General features: G+C 38.6%; 1 protein-coding gene across 4 annotated transcripts in view; it reads left to right on the top strand.

Moving 5' to 3' along the window:
- Positions 1-20,745, top strand: part of CADM2 (cell adhesion molecule 2) — a 372,199-nt gene that overhangs the window by 294,579 nt on the left and 56,875 nt on the right. For all 4 annotated transcript variants that reach the window (XM_082220768.1, XM_082220770.1, XM_082220769.1 and 1 more), the window contains one exon: positions 12,206-12,384. In XM_082220768.1, coding sequence (XP_082076894.1) covers positions 12,206-12,384 — 179 coding nt within the window. The remainder of the gene's footprint in view (positions 1-12,205; positions 12,385-20,745) is intronic.

The following is a 20,745-nucleotide window of genomic DNA, read 5'->3' as shown; positions in this document are numbered from 1 at the left end:
TATGACAAGTTTTCTATATATTATTGTACTCAATTTTAATTTTAGATAGTTTAAACATCTGATTTTTTCTTGACTGCTACCATAATTTTTTTTAAATCTTTCCAGCTGCCTACTGTGTAAAATTTCCTTTGAAGCTAGATAGCTTTGAAGAGACTACTTGTCCCATTGTAGTCAATGCTGACTTTACTAATTGTGCATCAGCAATATGGTGTATGTTCAATTACACATTCTGAAGTCCTACAAAAGTCACACCTGAGAATGAATATGACTCCATTGAGGGAATATGCTTGGAAAACCTTCTCAGATAGGTGCCTTGTAACAAAAAGCCAATTATTTTGAAGGACAGTATAAATGTTGGTTTAGTATCCCTATTCACAAATATTACAATACATTTAAGGCTTGGAATTGGTAATGTAGCATTATACAGAGAGTTATACTTATAAAAATGCATCATTTCTGCTAAGGTGTAAACACATACTATAATAATATATTCAATTTCAAGTTGCAGTTAATAGATTTGCTGTCATGCAACTAGATTTTCATTTTCCGTTTGGGAATCCCTTTTTCCCTACAAAGCAGCAAAATTGGTGTCATAAAAAGTGTCATGGAAAGAAACAGGGAGAAGCATTAGAGTCCATTTATAAATTACACTTCACAGTAAAACTCTCACTATAGTACCTAAGAACTTCTCTTCGAGTTGTCTGTAAAGTGATCAGATGGCTTAATGGGCTCTGTTCAGTAAAGAGCTTTCTTAAGGCTCAACTGCTTTTCCTGCAATGTTTGCTCCAAAAATGATGCAGAAAAAAATACAGTGTGAAGGAAGAAAAATCTAAATGCAGCTTCTTAAGTAATAACATGTATACATCATTGAAATGCATTTTTTCCCCTTTCCCTTGAAATTATGGAAGACAAAAATATGGTTTTAAAAGTCTGTATCTTAGAACTAACAAAGACTATAAGGCAATGTCATCTGTGCCTTTAACCCTAGAACTTAGAAACCATGAAAATATAATCAAAGATCTTTTAAGCATTCAACCTTTCAGAAGAGGGGAACAAAATGAGCACATTTGTCATATCCTTTTCCCACGGCTTGCATTTGGTATTATCATATCCTCCCTTCAAAATGCTATCATTGGCATCGAACAAGCAACAGCTATTCAGGTAGTAATGAGGTATCACTCAGCTGATTGTTAGAGATTGCGCCACTTTTATGTATCTTTTGTTTCTATGTCATGCCCTTTCTCCAAGGCAGCCTTTCTCAACCTGTGGATCCCCAGATGTTGTTGAACATCTGGGGACCCACAGGTTGAGAAGCACTGCTCCAAGGAGCTCAGGCTGGTATACATGAAGTTGCAGTACTTTTGACTGGCAACAGTTGGCCCAAGGTGACAGTGATAGGTGTTCATAGGGGAGAAGCAAGAGGAACAGTTGCTTTCCCCAATGAGCCATAATCCCCAGATTTCCAGATTTCATTTTTTAAAAAAATTCCTAGCTGTTGTAGACAATGTGGGCCCCCCAAAAAATTTCAGCATTTTATTTTTCTGTTGAAAAGTTTATGATTGAGAAGTTTATTAGTTACAATGAACTGATTATGTCAATTCTAAATACAATATTAGGCGATATTTAGCTTTTTAGCTTTGTTTACTAATTACAAATACAATAAACATGCTAAATTAGATCATTTTCTCGGACAGCCATACAGAACCTTTGACCCATGACCCAAATTAGCAACAGTAAAAAGAAAGCCAAAAGTTATACCAGACAGTCTGAGCCAAGGATCTATCAAAATACTGTCCAAACACATGGCAGTTCCATGGGCCAAGGCATCTATACTCAGAAGCTGAAGATTCAGAGCCGAAGTCTCTATACTCCAATAACTGGAAGTGATCGTGGCTGGGTAAAAAACACAGGAGAAGAGAGTAGGGATCCACATGACACTTTTGCTGTTAAAGTTGGTCCCCTCCAAATACTTCTTTCTACATTACTGGCAAGGTTCCATTCTCAAGGCTACAATCATATACAGTGGTACCTCAGGTTACAGACGCTTCAGGTTACAGATGCTTCAAGTTACGTACTCCGCTAACCCAGAAATATTACCTCAGGTTAAGAACTTTGCTTCAGGATGAGAACAGAAATCGCATGGTGGTGGTGTGGCAGGAGCAAGAGGCCCCATTAGCTAAAGTGGTACCTCAGGTTAAGAACAGTTTCAGGTTAAGAACGGACCTCCAGAACAAATTAAGTTCTTAACCCGAGGTACCACTGTACACCCTTATCTAGCAGCAAGCCCTACTGAATTTAGTGGGGCATGTGTAGAATGCACAAGTGAAATTTGTCTGCAATAACAGATAACTTGGGGTCAGGTTAAAGATCTATACTTTTCTTTATTAAGTGCGGTACTGCTGATGTACATCTGGAATGGGTTTCAGGAATTATTTTTGTTTTTTTTCTAGTTTTTTATTTGAATGAATGTATTATTACTTTGTGTGTGTTTAGTAATTTGAGTGACAGTAATACTTAATAACAACAATAAAGCAATTGAACGAGGCCCTCCATTTTCTATACTATATCTTCCTAGGAGAATATTTTGCCCTTTTCAAATCAGGCCTTCAAATAATAATTTTATCCTCAAAAACTATGCATAAGAGAGTTCTCACATTCAAGTTTAATCTTTAGCATGTAAGAGTATTGGGATAAGGAACAAATTAATGATTGTAGTCTAAAGTTGAAAACTTTAAACACAGATTTTTAATAAACAATTAAAGTTAACTGCAGTTCTTTATAAAACCAATTCCATTCTGAGGAGCTTTATAACGTATACAACTATTCAGTTTCTGTTTCCAGTGTTGTAATCTCATCGAGTTCCATGGAACAACAGAGTGAGACTTCAGTCCCCACTCACTCACTGAATTCATTAGAACTGACTTCTGAATAGATATACTGGTAGTTAGGATTGCACTGTTAAAACATTAATTGGTGCCCCCCCCCCTTCTCAAGTGGGATTAAATTCTTTTCTGTTGCCTCTTTACATGGCTTGGGATCTGTTGCCTCTAGTGGCTTTACATTGTGGAATTTTTTTTTGCTAAACAGAGCAAAATAAAATCCTGAAATTATATATGAGTTGAGATGCCTGTTAATTTTCATTTACTAGCAGCCCTGCTTATTGAAATACCTCCTGTTTCTGTTAGTCATGCCAGATGCTACTCTTCGCAGCTACTCGGTTCTCAGCAAAGCTTTCTTTGGGAATGGGCAAAGAAGACGACAGAATCTCATGACATGAGTAGGCAAGAAAAATCATGACAACACGTAGGAAACATCTGTGGTAACTGAACAGCAACTATTAGCATGAAAATGTGTTAAATGTAACAAGCTTATTAAGAGCTAAAAGCCATTAAACCAATTGCTTTTAGCTCCTAATAACTTTATCATTATTCTTTGTTTCTGAAATCTCCCACAATTTAATTCCAATGATGAAAAATAATTACAGCCTTTCAGTTCTGGAAAGGGTGCAAGACTCTTAAAGAAATATTTAAATGTATACTCAGAATGATATCTGAGTAGAGGTAGCTGCAAAAAGAAGAAGAAAAATAAGAAATAAGCAAATGGAAGGTTTTGGAACAGAGACCTACAAAAATAAAGTTGTGGCTGAAGGGTTCTGAGCTGGTTTTATTGTACTTCTAGTTCTCAGTCTACAGCATCAAATAATTTATTGGAGGTACAAACAGAATATTTGTTTATTGCAGAGGCACCATGACTCTGATAGCTGTTTAACAGGTAACATTGCTTCAACATATAGTGATTGTATTGCACCATAATATACCGTATATGAGATGGTAGGAATATCAAAGTTTTTTTAAAAATGGTGAAATGTGGGGAGGCAGAATGATTCAGATTTGTATCTTCTACTAGCAGTCAAGATCAACTTAGTGAGGCTGATTCAAACAGTTATTTGTCTAGGCATTTTTTGGCGTTCTCTTGATATGTAAAGTCTCTGTCTCCCTCTGCCCCACAAAAAAAGAAACTTCCTGTAAGCTTATCTGTTCCCTTTATGTTTTGTATGAGGTAAACAATTTTCTTTAGGCGATGCATAGCAAAACCTCTTAGAAGTACTGCAGATTATGGATTTCTGGTTATTTCTTGACTGTTGCATCCAGGACCCAGAAGAAGGTTGAACCCCAATGCCTTTTTTCCATGTGTTAGCTTTTCTGCTACCCCCCATACCCTTTTTAGCTAGTGTGTTTTTGTGTTCACAGAAAAGGGCAGCACCACTCCATAAGTTGGCTAGGAGTCCTCTTTTGTCCCAGATGGTCCATCATTTTAAGGTTCTGTCCAGATTCCAGTCTGGATGCTAGAGTGTTTTCTTCCTCTATTTTACCTTTTCCTTTCTAAACTACAAATGTAACAAGTACTGCAAGGAACTTCCAACAGTTTCCAGATCATCAAGGAAAGGAAGAAAATAATTTGGAGGCAGAAAAATGGTTAATACTTCTTGCCGGAGGAAGTCCTCCCTCTTCCATCTTCCAACATCTTGTCCACCATTCAGACAACAAGAACATGAGCTTGGGGGGGGGGCGGAAGAGAGAGAGAGACAGAGGGGATGGATGGATGGATGTTGTGTATGTGTTTGTATGGGAGGTAGGGAGAAAGAAATGAACTCAAGTGAACAAACACTGGTGGCTGGGGGAGGGGAAGTATTGTAAACCCAGTTTGTGGCAATTGTTTATGTGTGGGCCTACCTCAATTCTTTGGTTATGAGAGCCTTTGTCTTTAGCTTTGTAGTCATATTTAAATTATCCTTATTTAAATGTTCATCTGTACATATAAAGTAAGCAAATCAGTGTATTATTTCCTCTTTTGGGGGATGCAAATCTTTTTTAGCCTTGAGTAAGCAGACACCTAGTAATCAACAACAGAGATGCAAAGTAGCAAAGTATCTTCCTTGACTGTTGCTGCCCCAGACTTCGCAAGCTTCTGGCTACTTGTTTTTCTCTCATCTTGCTCTGTTCTGGCTTTCATTTTGCTTTTTAAACTTTGGACGCTGTTCCTGGCTGTACTGCTCCTCTGGTTCCTTGACTGCTGGCTAATTTCCAGATCTCCTAGCAGTTGACCACCTTGCCTGAACTCAGCATGTTACTGATTTATCCTTTTGATCTGACACTCAGCCCAGCTTGATCTCATTCCTGACTCAACTGGTGTGCTGTTTTTCTGCTATTCTTAGGTTTTTAGCATTTATCTTTGAGGATTAGTGAAGCTTTTTGTTAATGAATATTGATAAATGAATCATTCCTATGTAAAGAAAATACAGGCTTTAAAAATATGGGCTTTAAACATGAAGAAGTAAGAGTGAGGAAATAATTCAATTTAAAGCATGGAGAGTGTTTTGGGGTGCAGCTGGTGATAAGAGGTTGTTTGCCACCATGTCATAGCTTGTTGCCTTATCTGAACTGTAGCCACCCTTCATTCAAAATAGCACAGGGGTGTCTTTTAATTATTCTCACATTTCAAAAGTCATTTGCAATGTAGTCAAGAAAAGTAGGGGGTAGGCATAGGTCAGATGAAAGACAGCAGTCCTGTTGTGAACACAGAAGCTCATAAGTTCCACTTCTGGATCAAGGCCTTTGTTTCCTTCTTTATTCATAAACAGCTGTAGTAAGAAAACTGTGAGAAATTGTTTCTTCTTAAAACAGGGAAAACAAAGAATGGGAAAGGCTCAGTAGATTTGAAGGACGATAAATATCTCTCCCTCCCCACCCCACCCCCCAAGACATGCAAATGTCAGCAGTATCAAGATAATACAGTACTCAAGTGGGTGCATCAGAATAGCTGTTACAAATTACTGAGATTAATTGAGAGCCATGTTAATGCTAATGAAATGCAGTTGGGGATGTAAGAGAGGAGTTGTACAGTTTGCACACTTTTGTTCTAAATACATTCTTTCATTAAATCCTTGGATTCTCGCTTCACCACCAATTAGATGATTCTGCCACTTTCAGCTGCTCCTGCAGTTCCTGCCTTTCCCCCCCTGCTGCCTGAGCTGTGCAGGTATGACAGTTGAGCAAATATGGTAGGGGATCAGAAATAAGCAAACAGCACACTACCAGATTCACATGAACATCCATCCCATAAGTACATAGGAAGCTACCTTATTCAAGGTCAGATGAATGCCCACCCTCTTGAGTATTGTCTGCTCTCCAAGGTCTCAAGCAGATGTATTTGCCTTCACCCCTTATTTTAACTCTCTTAACTGGAGATTCCAGGAATTGAACTAAAGCACTGAGCTTCGGCCCCTGCCCTCTGAAAGCAGCAGCACATACTGAATATATATTAGACATCTAAAGGTGTCTTATGCTGAGTCAATCGGTCCTGCTTAAACACTACTACCCACTTTACATTCCTGAGCAGAGATCTGTCCCAGTCTTCTTACCAGACACCATTTTAATGGGAAATGCTAGGGATTGTATTTGAAATTGTACTTGGCCTCCCCTAGGTTGGGGAGGGCTGTTGCATCTGAGCTCTGCTTATGAACTTTACAAGTCATCTGGTTGGCCACTATGGGAATGAGGTAAAGGTAAAGGTAAAGGTACCCCTGCCCAAACGGGCCAGTCTTGACAGACTGTGGGGTTTGTGCGCCCATCTCACATTTATTGGCCGGGGGCCAGCGCTGTCCGGGGACACTTCCGGGTCACGTGGCCAGCGTGACATCGCTGCTCTGGCGAGCCAGAGCCGCACACGGAACGCCGTTTACCTTCCCGCTGGTAAGCGGTACCTATTTATCTACTTGCACCCGGGGGTGCTTTCGAACTGCTAGGTGGGCAGGCGCTGGGACCAAACAGCGGGAGCGCACCCCGCCGCGGGGATTCGAACCGCCGACCTTTCGATCGGCAAGCCCTAGGCGTTGAGGCTTTAGCCCACAGCGCCACCCGCGTCCCACATTCATGGGAATGAGAGGCTGGGGTAAATGGACCGTGGTCTGATCCATTCAGTCTTTTTAAATGAAATTGCCTTTTTCTCCCTCCTGGCCAAACTGCAGGCTGCTTCTTTTGAGCCAGTGGGCCCACAGCCCACCCTTGGAATAGGCAAACCAGTTTCATGGCCACCACATCCTTTGGAGCAGGCTGTGAGATGGCCATCCAAATGGCTAAAGCAATCTGCTCCCTTAATAGGCACTTAGTTAGCATTTATGGTTAGCAGCAAAGCCATGTGAAAGAGAATCCTTGAAGAATAGGAAAGAATGCCCTGGCCTATAGCAATCTTATCCACCTTTCCTCAGCTTCTGCGTTTGGATAAAATTGTCCCCTATACTGTATATTTAGTGCTTTTTCCTTGAGCTAATTTATAATGGCAACCCTACTTAACCCATTCTTGCATGGCATGCATTCCCTAGGGTGAAATAGGATTTAAACTTTTATAGGGGATTTAAAACTTAGTTTAAAGGATTTACAACTACGTTATTTCTCAAATGGAAAATGTGTGTGTGTGTGTGTGTGTGTGTGTGTGTGATTTACAATGTCATGCTATTGCAATGACATTTGTATTGCTGGATGTTCTCCCATTTTTTGCCTCAAGGGTGTCTTGAAATTTTTCACCTTTATAGTTTCCTTTTTATGCACCCCAATCCTGGTTACATTATTTATAAGCTATCAGCATCATTTAAATTTTGCAACCACATATACTGTAGCGACAGAGGTATGCACAGTTCAGTTTTTAAAGTATTGTTTTGTTCCTGATGCCAGGTTCCATTTGACCTTAGCATGCAAATTTATCAAAGCATCTATTTTTAAAGTACTGACGTAAAGTTTATATTATATTATATTCAGCAACTGATGGCAGTTTAGAACAGCAGCCACATTGTTATTGTATGCATGCTTACTCAGAAGTAAGTCTAGCTATGTTCAACAAGGGTTACTTCCATTTAAGAGTGGATAGGTCTGCAGCCTTACCCATCTGTTCTAGAAGCAGCAACACAAGTGCAAACGTAAGATGATCCTGATTGGTTGACATCAATTTGTATTGAGAGACAATGGAAAAGTGCAGCATCTGGGGTAAAGTCAAACCGTTGGAGAGTTACAGGGCCTGCTGTGGCTGTAAAAACCAATATGGGAGCGACACGTTTTATTGCAGCTGGAGCAGATAAAGGTGTCCAGTTTTGTTGTTACAGATGCATTATGGAGTTTTAGGGAATGTGGATTTATCCAAGGCCTGTTTATATATATGGACTGGGAAATGTGCACAATTTTCTCTTCCTGGAAGGATTGTGTGCACATGCTCCTCCACGAGGCCTGGTGAATGTGCACAATGGCTGCTTGTTAAGCACATTAATTTCTCAACTTACATTCTCCTTATTATATACACATCATTCTAAAATAGTAATAATAATGAAACCCAGATTGTTACTGCAAATCAGAATAATTCTACATATTCCTATATTTGTGCAGATGACGTTCAGCTTTATGCTTGACAGCATAGTGTGCAGCATCTATAACTACATTTACTCTATGAGTCACAGAAGAGAAATCCGCTTGTCTTTCTTTCGAAGATAGTAAGTGGAGATATGAGAGGAAACAGAAAGCTTTCTGCTTCTCTCTTCCTTCTATTCTCCCAAAGGCAGACAATAAAATCTCTTGGAAGGTTTTATAATGATGGTTTTATAATGATATCTTGCCCTCCCTTTTAAACTGCAGTGGTAAAATACAGCTTTAGATCTTTTTCTCTCTCTTTTAATTTCGTGTTCTTTCCTCCGGGAATCCTGAAGGCATAGTCTTATTTTATTTAAGCATGTATTTAATTGTTTTTTTTTTATTTTCATGCTGTCTCATTTTATTATCACTATTATTATCGTTTTCCAACAAGCTGCTCTTTCAAAAAAAGACCCCTCAATACCATGAAACAAACGGCTGTTGAGATCAACCTTAGTTTCAAAAGGGTTTGCATTCAACTCGTTGAAGATGGGGGAGAGCTACTATTCAGAGAATGTATTGAAAGCACAGTGAGCACACAGAACTAGCTGCATGATTCGTTGGATTCTGACCATTATTAGCGTGTTCAATTCCAATCATGTCTGACATTGGTGGTTTGGGGTCAAGAGGTAGTTGCAGTGCTTACAACCAATTTATGCCTTGATCTTGTCCCACTCTATTCTTTACTTCATCCCAAATTCTGTCCTAACACCACCCACTCATTCTCTGCTGCTCACCCTCCTGCCTCCCGAACAAAGAGGGATCATGCTTACAGGTCACTAGGTATCTGTCCTGTCTTCTCAGCATTCCCTTTCCACCATTATTTGCCTTGTACATGGCTTGCGTGCAGGAGATACTCTGGTGTAGCTGCACTATCCTGAATTGCCACAATAGCTGCTTCATTGCACTGGTGCCACACTCCCTGCACCTTTGCAGGTATAGAAACAGAGAGATTAAAATATTATGAGAAATTGCTTAACAGTACTTTAAGATAATCTGACTTTCCAATATCCAACATTGCTTACAACACATATAATATAACACATACAGTATTCAATAACTTAGCCTATCTTTTTCCAGAAGTATTTGATTCTTAAAAGCTTGTGAGAAACATGAGTAGATCAACTGAGTGATGCATGCCTTATGCATTTGTAAGGAACAAGAGGGAGAGATATTATAAATCTAAGAATACCTTAGTTTTAAAAGAACACCTCTCTTCAGCAAGCTGCCTCATTCTACCCCTTAAAGAGAAATTAGCTCTCTCAGCATTTTAACATAAACAACATGGACTGTTTGAACACAAATGCTTTCTGCTAGATTACATGTGCAAAACTGGCTTCCAAGCTCATCTGTCTGCTGCATAAGAGATTCTCTTTAGCTTCTAGCTTTGGTATCAGATGTAAGTCAGAGGACTGAATAGTCGGACTCAGCACATAGTTAATAAAGTTAAATAACAAACATTTATTTTTACCGAGGAAATACTGTTTTTGCAACTAGAAACACTATGTTGTGTTTGGAATGCATTTATTACTATGTCAAATCTATGTTTATTTTTCAACAAATATTTCATTTTCTGTCTCTGTTGTTGTGTATAATCCAAGTGAAAGTAATTGCATAATATTTTTTTGAATCAAAAATATATTATTTAAACACGGATTATCTCAGTCAGGTGATATTAAATATACCTTTCCCACATAGCTTCTATTTTTAGGAACAGTCACTAGGGTCAGTATTCGGATATATTATCAATAAACTAAAGGTGCTGACTCTGTAAATTGCAACTTTTAAGCATGTTACATTATTGCATAATATCATATGATATGGAAGTACTGCTCAGTGTGAGAGATTATTTATTTACGAATTCTGGTCTATTTCTCAACCCAAAACAGCCACAAAGCTTACGATGGGCACATAAAAAAAATCACGAAAACATTAAAACACTACCATTAAAATAGCAGGAAGGAACGATGAACATGCAAAAAAGAGAGGTGTTAAATTTTTGGAAGGGCTAACGGAAAATTGTTGCCTTTATGTCCATATTTCTTTCTTAAGACTGTGATCCTAAACACCCTTATGTATGAATAAGTATCGCTGAACCAAACATGATCAGTTCTGAATAGGCATGTTAGGTTTGTACTATAAATTTCTATAAGAAATGCCAGAAGGGAATTACTATGTCAAAGTGTCAAACTTTGGAGAGTGCTGGCATATGAAGGCAGTTAGAGACTTGCATGGTCAGAGGCTAGAAGATGTACACCAAAGACACTTGAAGACACTTCATTAACACACAAAAGTGGGTGGTAGTAAGTGGCTGGCTTTCCCTTGGTATTTTACAATATATTTAGTACTATGTGTCCAGTTCTTTCTTCCTCAGGGATCTACTATATTTACTCGAATCTAATGCTCACCTTTCTGGCCAAATTACATTGCGAAAATTAAGGTGCACATTAGATTCGATGGCACATTTGCACAAAAAAATCCTTTTTTTGTTTTTTGTTTCAAGGTTCTGAAAACTGAGGTGTGCATTAGAGTTGACGGCGCATTTAACTTGAATAAATATGGTAATAAGCCAATCCATAGGTTTACAGTGAGAACTGGTTAGACTAAAAATGGGTGGTTGGGGGCAGGTGTATAGAGGTCCCATGCTAATGTATAGCTGGAGGTGCCACTGTTTTTTCCCTTGCTAAAATGTAAGCTTTCTTCATTTTTTTGTACTTTAACCTGCCCCACTAAAACATATATGCTATTGCTAGAGTTCCATACATAGGAAAACCAGAATCAGAATGTAGGTATACAGATTTGTGGGTTAACATTTGGGTTTCTGCTTGCTGCTTTAAATTTAATGGTAGCATTACAATATTGTATATTATTGCTAGACTTTCTGTTATTTATTAGGAAATATATATATTATATTAATATTTTCTTTTACCCTGAGGCTTTGGACAGAGTGACATAAAATAGAAACACTACCACATAATTTATAACTATGTGTGAAAAATATTTTCTCGTAGTCCTCTCAGATTCTTCTTTACAGACTTTTTGCTTCTCCATAGTTCCCATTACAGAATACCTTTATTGTTACCAAGCCTTTATAGATTAATTCTCTTCCACAATTCTACCTTCTGTCCCAGTTCCTCTGATTTTATTGCACATCCATTGCTATACCCACGTATTTTTTTATTTTCCTTAATGACTATTATAAGAACCGGGTACTAACTTTTTCTGTAGTTTTGCTTTATCTGTGCCTTTTAGCAGCCTGTGATGATCTTCCTACACACTCCACTAATGAATTATAGCCTTGAAGTGTTGCCTTGTAAAGGCTTATTGTTTTCAGCCTAAAGTAGTGCAACTGTTATGTGCGCCTATATAACTTTGTTCCCAAATGCTGACATGACGGGTTTAGGTACCGTTCCATACTGGTGCAATACCACATTTTATGCATGATATTGTAAAAGAGACAACATTTTGTAGGAAAATTTAATCACGAATATTTCTGTGGTTCTAAGGCATTTGCAAAGCCAATTATAAATAATTGACCTTACCACCAACCAATATTTTATCTAATTTAAATATAATATTTAATTGTGAATGGTGTGTTTCAGATCTGTCTGTATTAATTACTTAATTATTTTTATGGTTCTTAAAGTTTGCTGCATGCGAAAACCCTTGTTGGGTTGGTTTGATGTGATGTGATGCACGTTTATTTTAAAATGAATTTGAAAATAATGGTTTCATCTATTTGTTTTTAATAGGCCAGATCCAGTATTATGGACAAAGGATGGTGGAGATTTACCAGATCCAGAAAGGATGGTTGTCAATGGTAGGGAGCTAAACATTAATTCCCTAAATAGAACGGACAATGGTACATATCGATGTGAAGCAGCAAACTCTATTGGCCTAAACAGCGCAGAGTATGTTCTGATTATACATGGTGAGTACTTCCTTCTCTGTCATTTAAATGATGGCGTGCATTGACATGTGCTTTGATTAATTTGTTTGGTTTTATTTAGCATTAATTTTACCCTGCCTTTCTCCCCCAAAACAAAGTTGGCTGACTAATTGTGGCTTACCTTGATGAACGGCAACTCAGATTGCTTCTGCTTTGCTTCTCCCCTGGAGTAAGTGGGAGAAATCATGAAGCTGCAATTAAGCATGGCTTGCTTGAATATCTAAGCCCCTAGAAGCCTGGTTTGTTTCCCCCTAAGCAAGCTCTAAACTATGAGTTTTTGTGGTTTACAAATCCTGACGTTTTGGAGCAGCAAATTAGGACCCTGGTTTCAGAAGTCATACGTTGTGGTTTCCTGATACGTTTCTCCTGTCCCAGTGAAGGGAAGAACAAAACAGAAGTCATCAGGATGCATGTGTAAACATGTTGCTTATTCATGGTAAACCACAATATACCAGTGACCCTGGCTCATCACAAAAATGTGAACTCAGCCAGTATTTCATTAAGTGTCAGGCAGCTGGCAGAGGCCAGATATCCAGAAATACGTGCTTGATGGAAGTTACTTTCTAGTGAATGAGTGACAGGGAATATTTCTAATTTGTAAGTTCTCAAAATGTAGCAGTTGTTTTTTGACAATAGGTTGAAAGTATTTTCCATGTTATTGCACTCCTACCATGAAAGAAATTGAAAGGAATATTTCAGATGGGAAATGCCAAATATGACAAAAATGTATTTTATAGATTGGTCAATGCTGGCTGCAAATTATGCTTTAGACTTCCTCTAATCGAAGGGATCACTGTGACTATACTTGCTAAGGCAGGTGGGTGAGCTTTGCCAAGACAGCAGCCCTCTTAAAATTATTGTGGTGATTCAGAGCTGAAGATCTATAATTCTCATTAGATAGGGGCTTTACCCTAAATCTCATGAACTTTCAGGTATGAGGTGGAATCCAGAAACACGTGACCCCCCCCTCCATTTAGAAAGCATCAGTGTGGGAGATAAGAAGCAATGCTTTCACACAACTGGGAATCATAAATGCTGAAATGTAAATTCCTGAAATTCAGTTACCATGCCTCCAGTTAGGAAAGTGTTAGCCATATTAAGAGTAGACCCATTGAAACAACTTCCTAATTTTCTTGAACTGGAATCATGCAGGATGCCCAACACAAATTGACAGGGATTCAAAATAAAAAATAAAAAATTGTTGCATTTAAAAAGAAGGTGGCTCCATGTAAAAACCAAACAGTTCTGAAATATTAAGTTAATTTAATAATGCTTATATTTCATTTGGAGATTTTCATTTGGCGGTTCTAGGCCTCTAGCAGCAGAGTTCACTAGGCATCCATGTTACTATTATGCAGTTTGCTCACATTTACAATAAGTACTTCTCTAAACAACTTTTTAATTAGCCATTTTTTGCTCTGTTGTTGAACTGTACTTTATCAAAATCACCCCATGGATTAATGCTGCTCATGCTGCTAGATAAGTGCTTTGAAATTTATCATTAGTTTACGTAGGATTAGTGCCATAGGTAATGACAGGCTCATTAAAATTTCAGTAACTTATTACTCGGGTTTAAATTTTAAAAACTTCAATAAATAAAACACAAATATTAGTTCACCTCCACCCCACCCCCATGACCAACTCTGAATACTTTGGAAGCAGTCTACTATCATATTTTGGCTTTATATGGGTGAGATGTTAATCTGTGTCCTTTAGAACATTTTTAAATTTAACTGTAAATTTTCTATAATTATTTCTAATTAAAAAGAAAGATGCACAAAGTGGTGCACAACATTAAGCCCCCACTTAATAATTAAAATGGTGTTAGGTACAGCATAGGAGTTAGAAAAATACAGGATAAAAAATACAAGATATATTCGCCAGTTCCCTGCATTTCACCACACTGGGGCGACCAGTATCAAGGAGCAAATTAAACCTCCCTTTAACTTTCTTCTATATAAGTTATAGGTGAGCAACCGGCAACCCAGGGTCTGCATGTGGCTCTGATCTAATTTTATGGGTCCTCGACCTGCTACTGAACTTCTCTATTATTCCATCCCATTCGAATTTCTTCCTCCTGTTCATTTCTTCCTTATTTTTCTGACTTTTTGTTTTTAATTAATCCTCTGTATACTTAATTTGAGGGACGCGGGTGGCACTGTCGGTAAAACCTCAGCGCCTAGGACTTGCCAATCGCATGGTCGGCGGTTCGAATCCCTGCAGCGGGGTGTGCTCCTGTCGTTCGGTCCCAGCACCTGCCAACCTAGCCGTTCGAAAGCACCCCCGGGTGCAAGTAGATAAATAGGGACCGCTTACCAGCGGGAAGGTAAACGGCGTTCCGTGTACTGCGCTGGCTCGCCAGATGCAGCTTGTCATGCTGGCCACGAGACCCGGAAGTGTCTGCAGACAGCGCTGGCTCCCGGCCTATAGAGTGAGATGAGCGCACAACCCTAGAATCTGGCAAGACTGGCCCGTACGGGCAGGGGTACCCTTACCTTTACCTTTATACTTAATTTGAGAGAAAATCATTCAAATCCTGTAGGGAATTTTACACTGAGATAACAATGGTGAAAAAGCAGAAGAATTGTTTATTCCAGGCCCCATCCACCACTGATATGCAGCCCCTGGCAGCCCAGAGAGATAGTGACTATATATAAAACATCTTCAGAAGGAAATTAAGCCAGTGCCCTTGGGGATGCTTTTATATTGAGTCCAAGACATGACCTGTACCAGCCACACAGGATGCCCAACACATATTGACAGGGATTCCATGTGATGATGCAACAGCCTAGTTCATATGACTTGCTAGACCCCAGTTCGGTCTGACAAGTTTCAGTAAAGCTTGGAGTCACATTTTCCTCTCTTATTCCAATGCAGCCACAAGAAGGTACTTTTTTTGCTTGACCGCAGTTTTTCATGTCCAAACCAACAAACTATGGTTGAAGTAAACTATGTTTTTTCAAAACAAAACAAACAAGCCAATTTGAAAATGTAGTGGAAGGAACTGGGATGTGTGCAAAGCTGACATTTTGGGTGGCTTGTTTGCATAAGCCATAGTTTACTTCAGGGATAGCGAAGCTGGTTCCCTCCAGGTGTTGTTGGACTCAACTCCCATTAGCCTCAATCAGTATAGCTAATGGTCAAGGATGGTCTGAATTATAGTCCAACAACATGTGGAGGAAATCAAGTTGGCTACTCCAGGTTTACTATGATGTTTGAATGCAGTCTATGAGCACAGAGCATAGATACAGCATGTATTACACCCCATGTTTCTTTGAAGCATACAAGTCTTAACCTGCCTGCAGTTCCCAACCATTCTTGTTAATTAAAACAATAAAAAGCAATGAGGCAACTTGTGAATAAGCATTTGATGATAAAGCTGTTGGCATTTTCAGAAATCACACATTTTGCTAACTGAAACTACTTCAAGTCGTACTTTTTCATTTAGTAGTTGCTTTAGAAATATAGATGTCTGAATGCACATGAGCTCCCCCATATTTGGTCACTGCTCAGTTGCTTGCACCCTGTTCATCTGATTATCCAGCTCAAAGTGAGTCAGGCATATTAATCGTTATCAGGATTCTGTTGTTAAGTTTGATTACTTAGTAGTCTGTGCCTGCACATCTTTCATATTATCTAGCTGAAGGTTGGCCTTGCTGACATTTTTATTATTGTAAAAATGGATACTGGAGTTTCTTCCTAATTAAATTTCTGCAAATATAGATTTGGAACTACAGAGGGTAATTGCAGAAGTATATATTTGAGTTTATTAGCACTGTAAGCCTTCTAAAATAAGATAATGTCAAATGTTCCAAGTTTTAAAAGTTTCAGTGTTTAGTAGTGTTTGATATCAAACGATTCTTCAATATAGTTTGATTATAATGATAATCTTAGACAATTTCCTGTTCTTATTTTTTCAGCATTGAGATTAGATGCATAGCTTTATTGGGTGCACCAAGTGGGACAGAACTCTTCCCCCCTTTTTTCTTACTTTGCAGTTTGAAAATTGAAGAAAGGGTTATGCCATTTAATAGAGGGCATATATTTCCTTATCTTCATTTTGCACAAAAATTGTCTCTAGCATTTAATATATTCTTCCAGTGCAGAGTTAATAACTGCCATGGTTGGGTAAGGGAATTTATGATGGTCTTTTCCCCTTTGTGAGTTCAATTTAAGAGGACCAAGCACAACAGAATGAAACTATTTTGGAAAGAAATTGCCAAGAACCTCTATTGGGGTTAAGCAGAATTGGTGCTATACATCTTATCATTTTCCAGTTGGTCACGTGACATTGCATTTGGGAAGCAGAGTTTGCACAGATTATCAGTTGTGCCTGACTAATCTTATAAAGTGTGAATGGGTCGGAGAGAGTTTAACCTAAGTGGTGAAAGTAGTAAGGAAATTGATCAGAGTTTGATAAGCACTATTTCCTTGGCTCACAATTTTGCTTGAGAATTGGGAAGTGGAGCTACAAAGTTTCTGCTTAATTTATCTGAGTAAAGATGGTGCAAAGAGTAAAAGGAGGGAATACTGTGGGAGGATTCTCTAAACATGAAAATCTATCGATAAATATGTTTACTGAATTTAGGTCCACTATACAGTCTTCTTCTTACCGACCCTTCTTCACAGAAACTATATAGGGTAGTGTCAGCTGTAGATTTTTAGCAAGTGTCAGCCCTCTGGCTAAACTGTTTCCTACATTATTTGTTCAACTTCGAGTGCTTCAGTTTGAGTATTCCAGTTAACCCTACTGGCTGTAGGTAATAAAACTGAAAAATACTAAGGCATTGTATAGTTTCCTCAACAAAAATAAACTTTAAACAATTTAGAACTTATTTTGAACTAATAATAATTGAGCATTATTAGGACCCAAATTATAATATCTGAATAGCTTAAAATGTGAACAGTTATATATCCTTTGTCAAAGACAAGCAGCTGGCACATCCAAAGGAAAGCCCATCCCTCTCTGTATTGGCTCTGTTGCTTATCTAAATGTGGTTGTCAGAATCAATTGATTGTCATAAGTTTCATTGGTCTTAAGTACTGGTATTGTCTGAGGTAGAGTGGAAGAAGTAGAACCCTTTAGAACTAAAGAGGAAATTGTATTTATTCGCCATACACGTGTGTGAAATTAATGTAGTTTCTGCAACTTTTCCCTAGTGTGAATCTCAGAATATGGAACAAGAGCCCTCTGTTGTTGAACAGGATCTGTCCTACATTTTGTTCTTTAATTTGTGCTTTAATGTTTGCACACAATTTCCACAAAATGATCTTACTTATTTTCAATCACAGCAGTTTTTCTTCCTCCCAGCTTTCATTATCGAGTACTTTAGAGTCACCTATCCGTCTTTTATTCCCTTTCCTGTGAACAGTTCTCTCAGTGGGACCCTATCTGCTAATTCCCTCAATTTCCAAAGTTATCTTCAAAACTCAGGAGAGATTTAGACAGCTTTAGTGCAAGCAGAGGCTTGACTTAAATGAAAATGTGTAGTTTATCATAATTAGAGATTAAGAGTAAGCATAGTGTTTATTCATATTAATTATACAAACAACATGAACACTGTGATGCTTTAATTGGGACAGTCTAAAAATAAAGTTATAGGGAAATCACTTTCTCTCACAGTATCTTGACTATGGAATAATTCTGTCTCATATTCTCTTATAGTAGCTCAAATCAATATATCTATCAGCAGATGAATAGCAAGCCAAATCTTTTAGCATGCAGCCAATACAGCTCTATTCAGCCTAACTGAATTCAATTGTGTTTTCTCCCAGGTACATAGGTATAGTACTAGGAAAAAACCTCAACAACTTTTGTGTCTGGATTTTCACCTTTTGAAATATGGCAACCCTAGTTCCACCAGTTCTTGGCTGGTGAAGCAAGGGAGTCCAGTCCTGGAACCTACCCAATGAATGAAGGGACTTTGCATCCCAGACCACCCATATCTCACAGCTGGGGCCTCTCCCCCCCCCAGAGCCTAATTCTGTCAACAACCAGTGAAACAACCACAGGTGTAGCCGACACCTCTGTAGTAGATGTGCCCCTCCATCAGTGATGCTCTTCTCTGCCAACATATACCTCACCTCAATCTTAATGCCCCACCAAGCCAGTGAATTGGGGAGTTAGGGTTCCTTTATTAGTAAATATCTGCTAATATGAAGACAAACTTGGTCTTGTGTGAATTTTAGTTAACAGATGGTTCCCTTTATCCCTTTTTTAAAGTGTATGTAAGACCTGGTATGTGGCAGGTCTTGATGGAGTGGCACAGCCACTCCACAGCACTCATGCCACTCAGGGCAGAAGGGACGAGACAAGAAAAATGCCCATTTACTGCACCAACTCCCAAACAAGTGCACCACACCTGCTTAGAATAGGACCATTGCCCAGGCTTCTAAACCATGACTTGCTGAACCAGCATCATTATGTATGAACTAAAGCAGTATGTGTGCTAGAGCAATGCCACCAAAAGTGGTGTTTTCGTGAGGAGCCATGAATTGCCTGGCTGTAACACAAGGAATCATGCATTCCCTATTTTTTTCATTCACAGGCATTTACAGCTCACCTTCCACCATGCAGCCCCAGGAGAGGTTGCATATAGCTCAGTACAATTAAACAATTTCCACCTTTTTTGGTGGAAGATGCACCCCTTTGTGCACCTTGGCCTGATGTTAAACAGAAACTGCTCTCTTACATCACTGCCAGACAAATTTCACATGGCGACGGAAATCCCAGCAGAGCCTCCTCTGCAGATCCAACACCTGACCAGTCTATATAGGATGGAACCCCCTGCAAATATATGAGGCTGGAGTTGTTTAGGGCTTTGTATTACAGGGAAACACCTTGAGTTAGGCTTAGAAGCACACTAGTACTCAGTGCAGGCCTACAGTATCCAATTGATTATACTTGTAAACATATTGTCAGTATGTGGAGAAATCAGCTCTTTAGCTCTCCCATTGATTTAATTAGTGACTGAGTTAAATCTCAAATTAAAAAAGCTAATTTTGCTGGATTAGAATAATTTAATGATAGACAATAAAATGAGGCCTTAATTTCAACATTCCTGCATCCTGTTGAGTAAGCCTCCAATATCTGCTTAACAATTGGCTAAATCACAACAGTGAAATTTTCATTGCATTTCAGACACAAATTATTTTCAACTAACTAAAACATAAATTAATATTGAGATTATTGCATTTTTTAGAAGCTCTCTCGTTTGGACCACTGGAGCATTGCATGTGTAATATTTCCATCTTTGACATGCACTGTTGCCTCAGTTTTCTAATATTGATAGATTTCACCTTTCCAGATGTTGAGGTTCTGCTTTAATAGAGATTATCAGTTCTCATCCTATAAATAATGCCAGAATCTATGTCTTTTTTAGAGTTAGAGAAGGTAAGAGAGTGGGGAGATGTCCGCTTCATAGCACTGAATAGGAGAGGAGGAGCTGGCTTAGCTCATTTGCTTGATTTTGGAGAATATACATATTTGAGATAATAGTTTGGGGAAAGGGTAAAACATCTAAGTATTAAGAATCTCATCTGTTTTAGTCATTCACAACCTGCATTTTATTAGTACTGGGTTTATATTATTTTATGGCTGACAACTTTGTGAAAAAAAGGTTAAAATGTCACAAAGGGCAAACGAGAAAATTCAGGTGTTCAGCTCCTTGCTTTAATGGTTTGGGGATTATTTTTTTACCACAAAAAATGCATTTATACTTTTAACAGAACTCTGCCAAAAACAATTCATAATCTATTTTAAGAATGCATAATCTATTTTGGCTCCATATAAGTACTAAATCTTACGTATATTATGTATGCCATGTGTATATAGAGCAGGTTGTAAAGTAGCTCCCACAGAAATCTGTTATGACTAATATGAGATCTGATTTTGAATGCAAATTTGGTATTTGGAGGTGGGGTGAGGACTACAATGTTCATTTTAAAAAATCCCATTCCTCCTCCTCCTCCTCCTCCTCCTCCTTTACCTCCCCTTGTTGAGAAATTCATGTTTAGTAGTCTGAGGTGGTGAGGGGGCTGAAATGAAAGTTCCCTGTTGCTGGCACAAGTGGGCTAATAATTTATCACACCAGAATGCACATTCATATAAATGTGCATCCCATTGGAATTAATGCGTTGAAGATGAACAATTTATGCATTGGGTGCTGATCTGGCACCAGAGAGCACCATGCAGGCATCCTTTCTCAAGCTCCACAAATTGAGGGTATTAAGCACATGTCCTGCTGCTTGCTCTCCATTAGCTTAGTCCAAACTCAACTATAGGGATCAAAATGGATGGGATTGAGCTTGCCCTTCCCATTTGATCAAGAAGTCCTTGAGGAA

This window comes from Podarcis vaucheri (genome assembly GCF_965113315.1).
Source record: "Podarcis vaucheri genome assembly, chromosome: 4".
NCBI classification, from domain to species: Eukaryota; Metazoa; Chordata; class Lepidosauria; order Squamata; family Lacertidae; genus Podarcis; species Podarcis vaucheri.
This window is presented reverse-complemented; position numbering and strand designations above follow the sequence as displayed.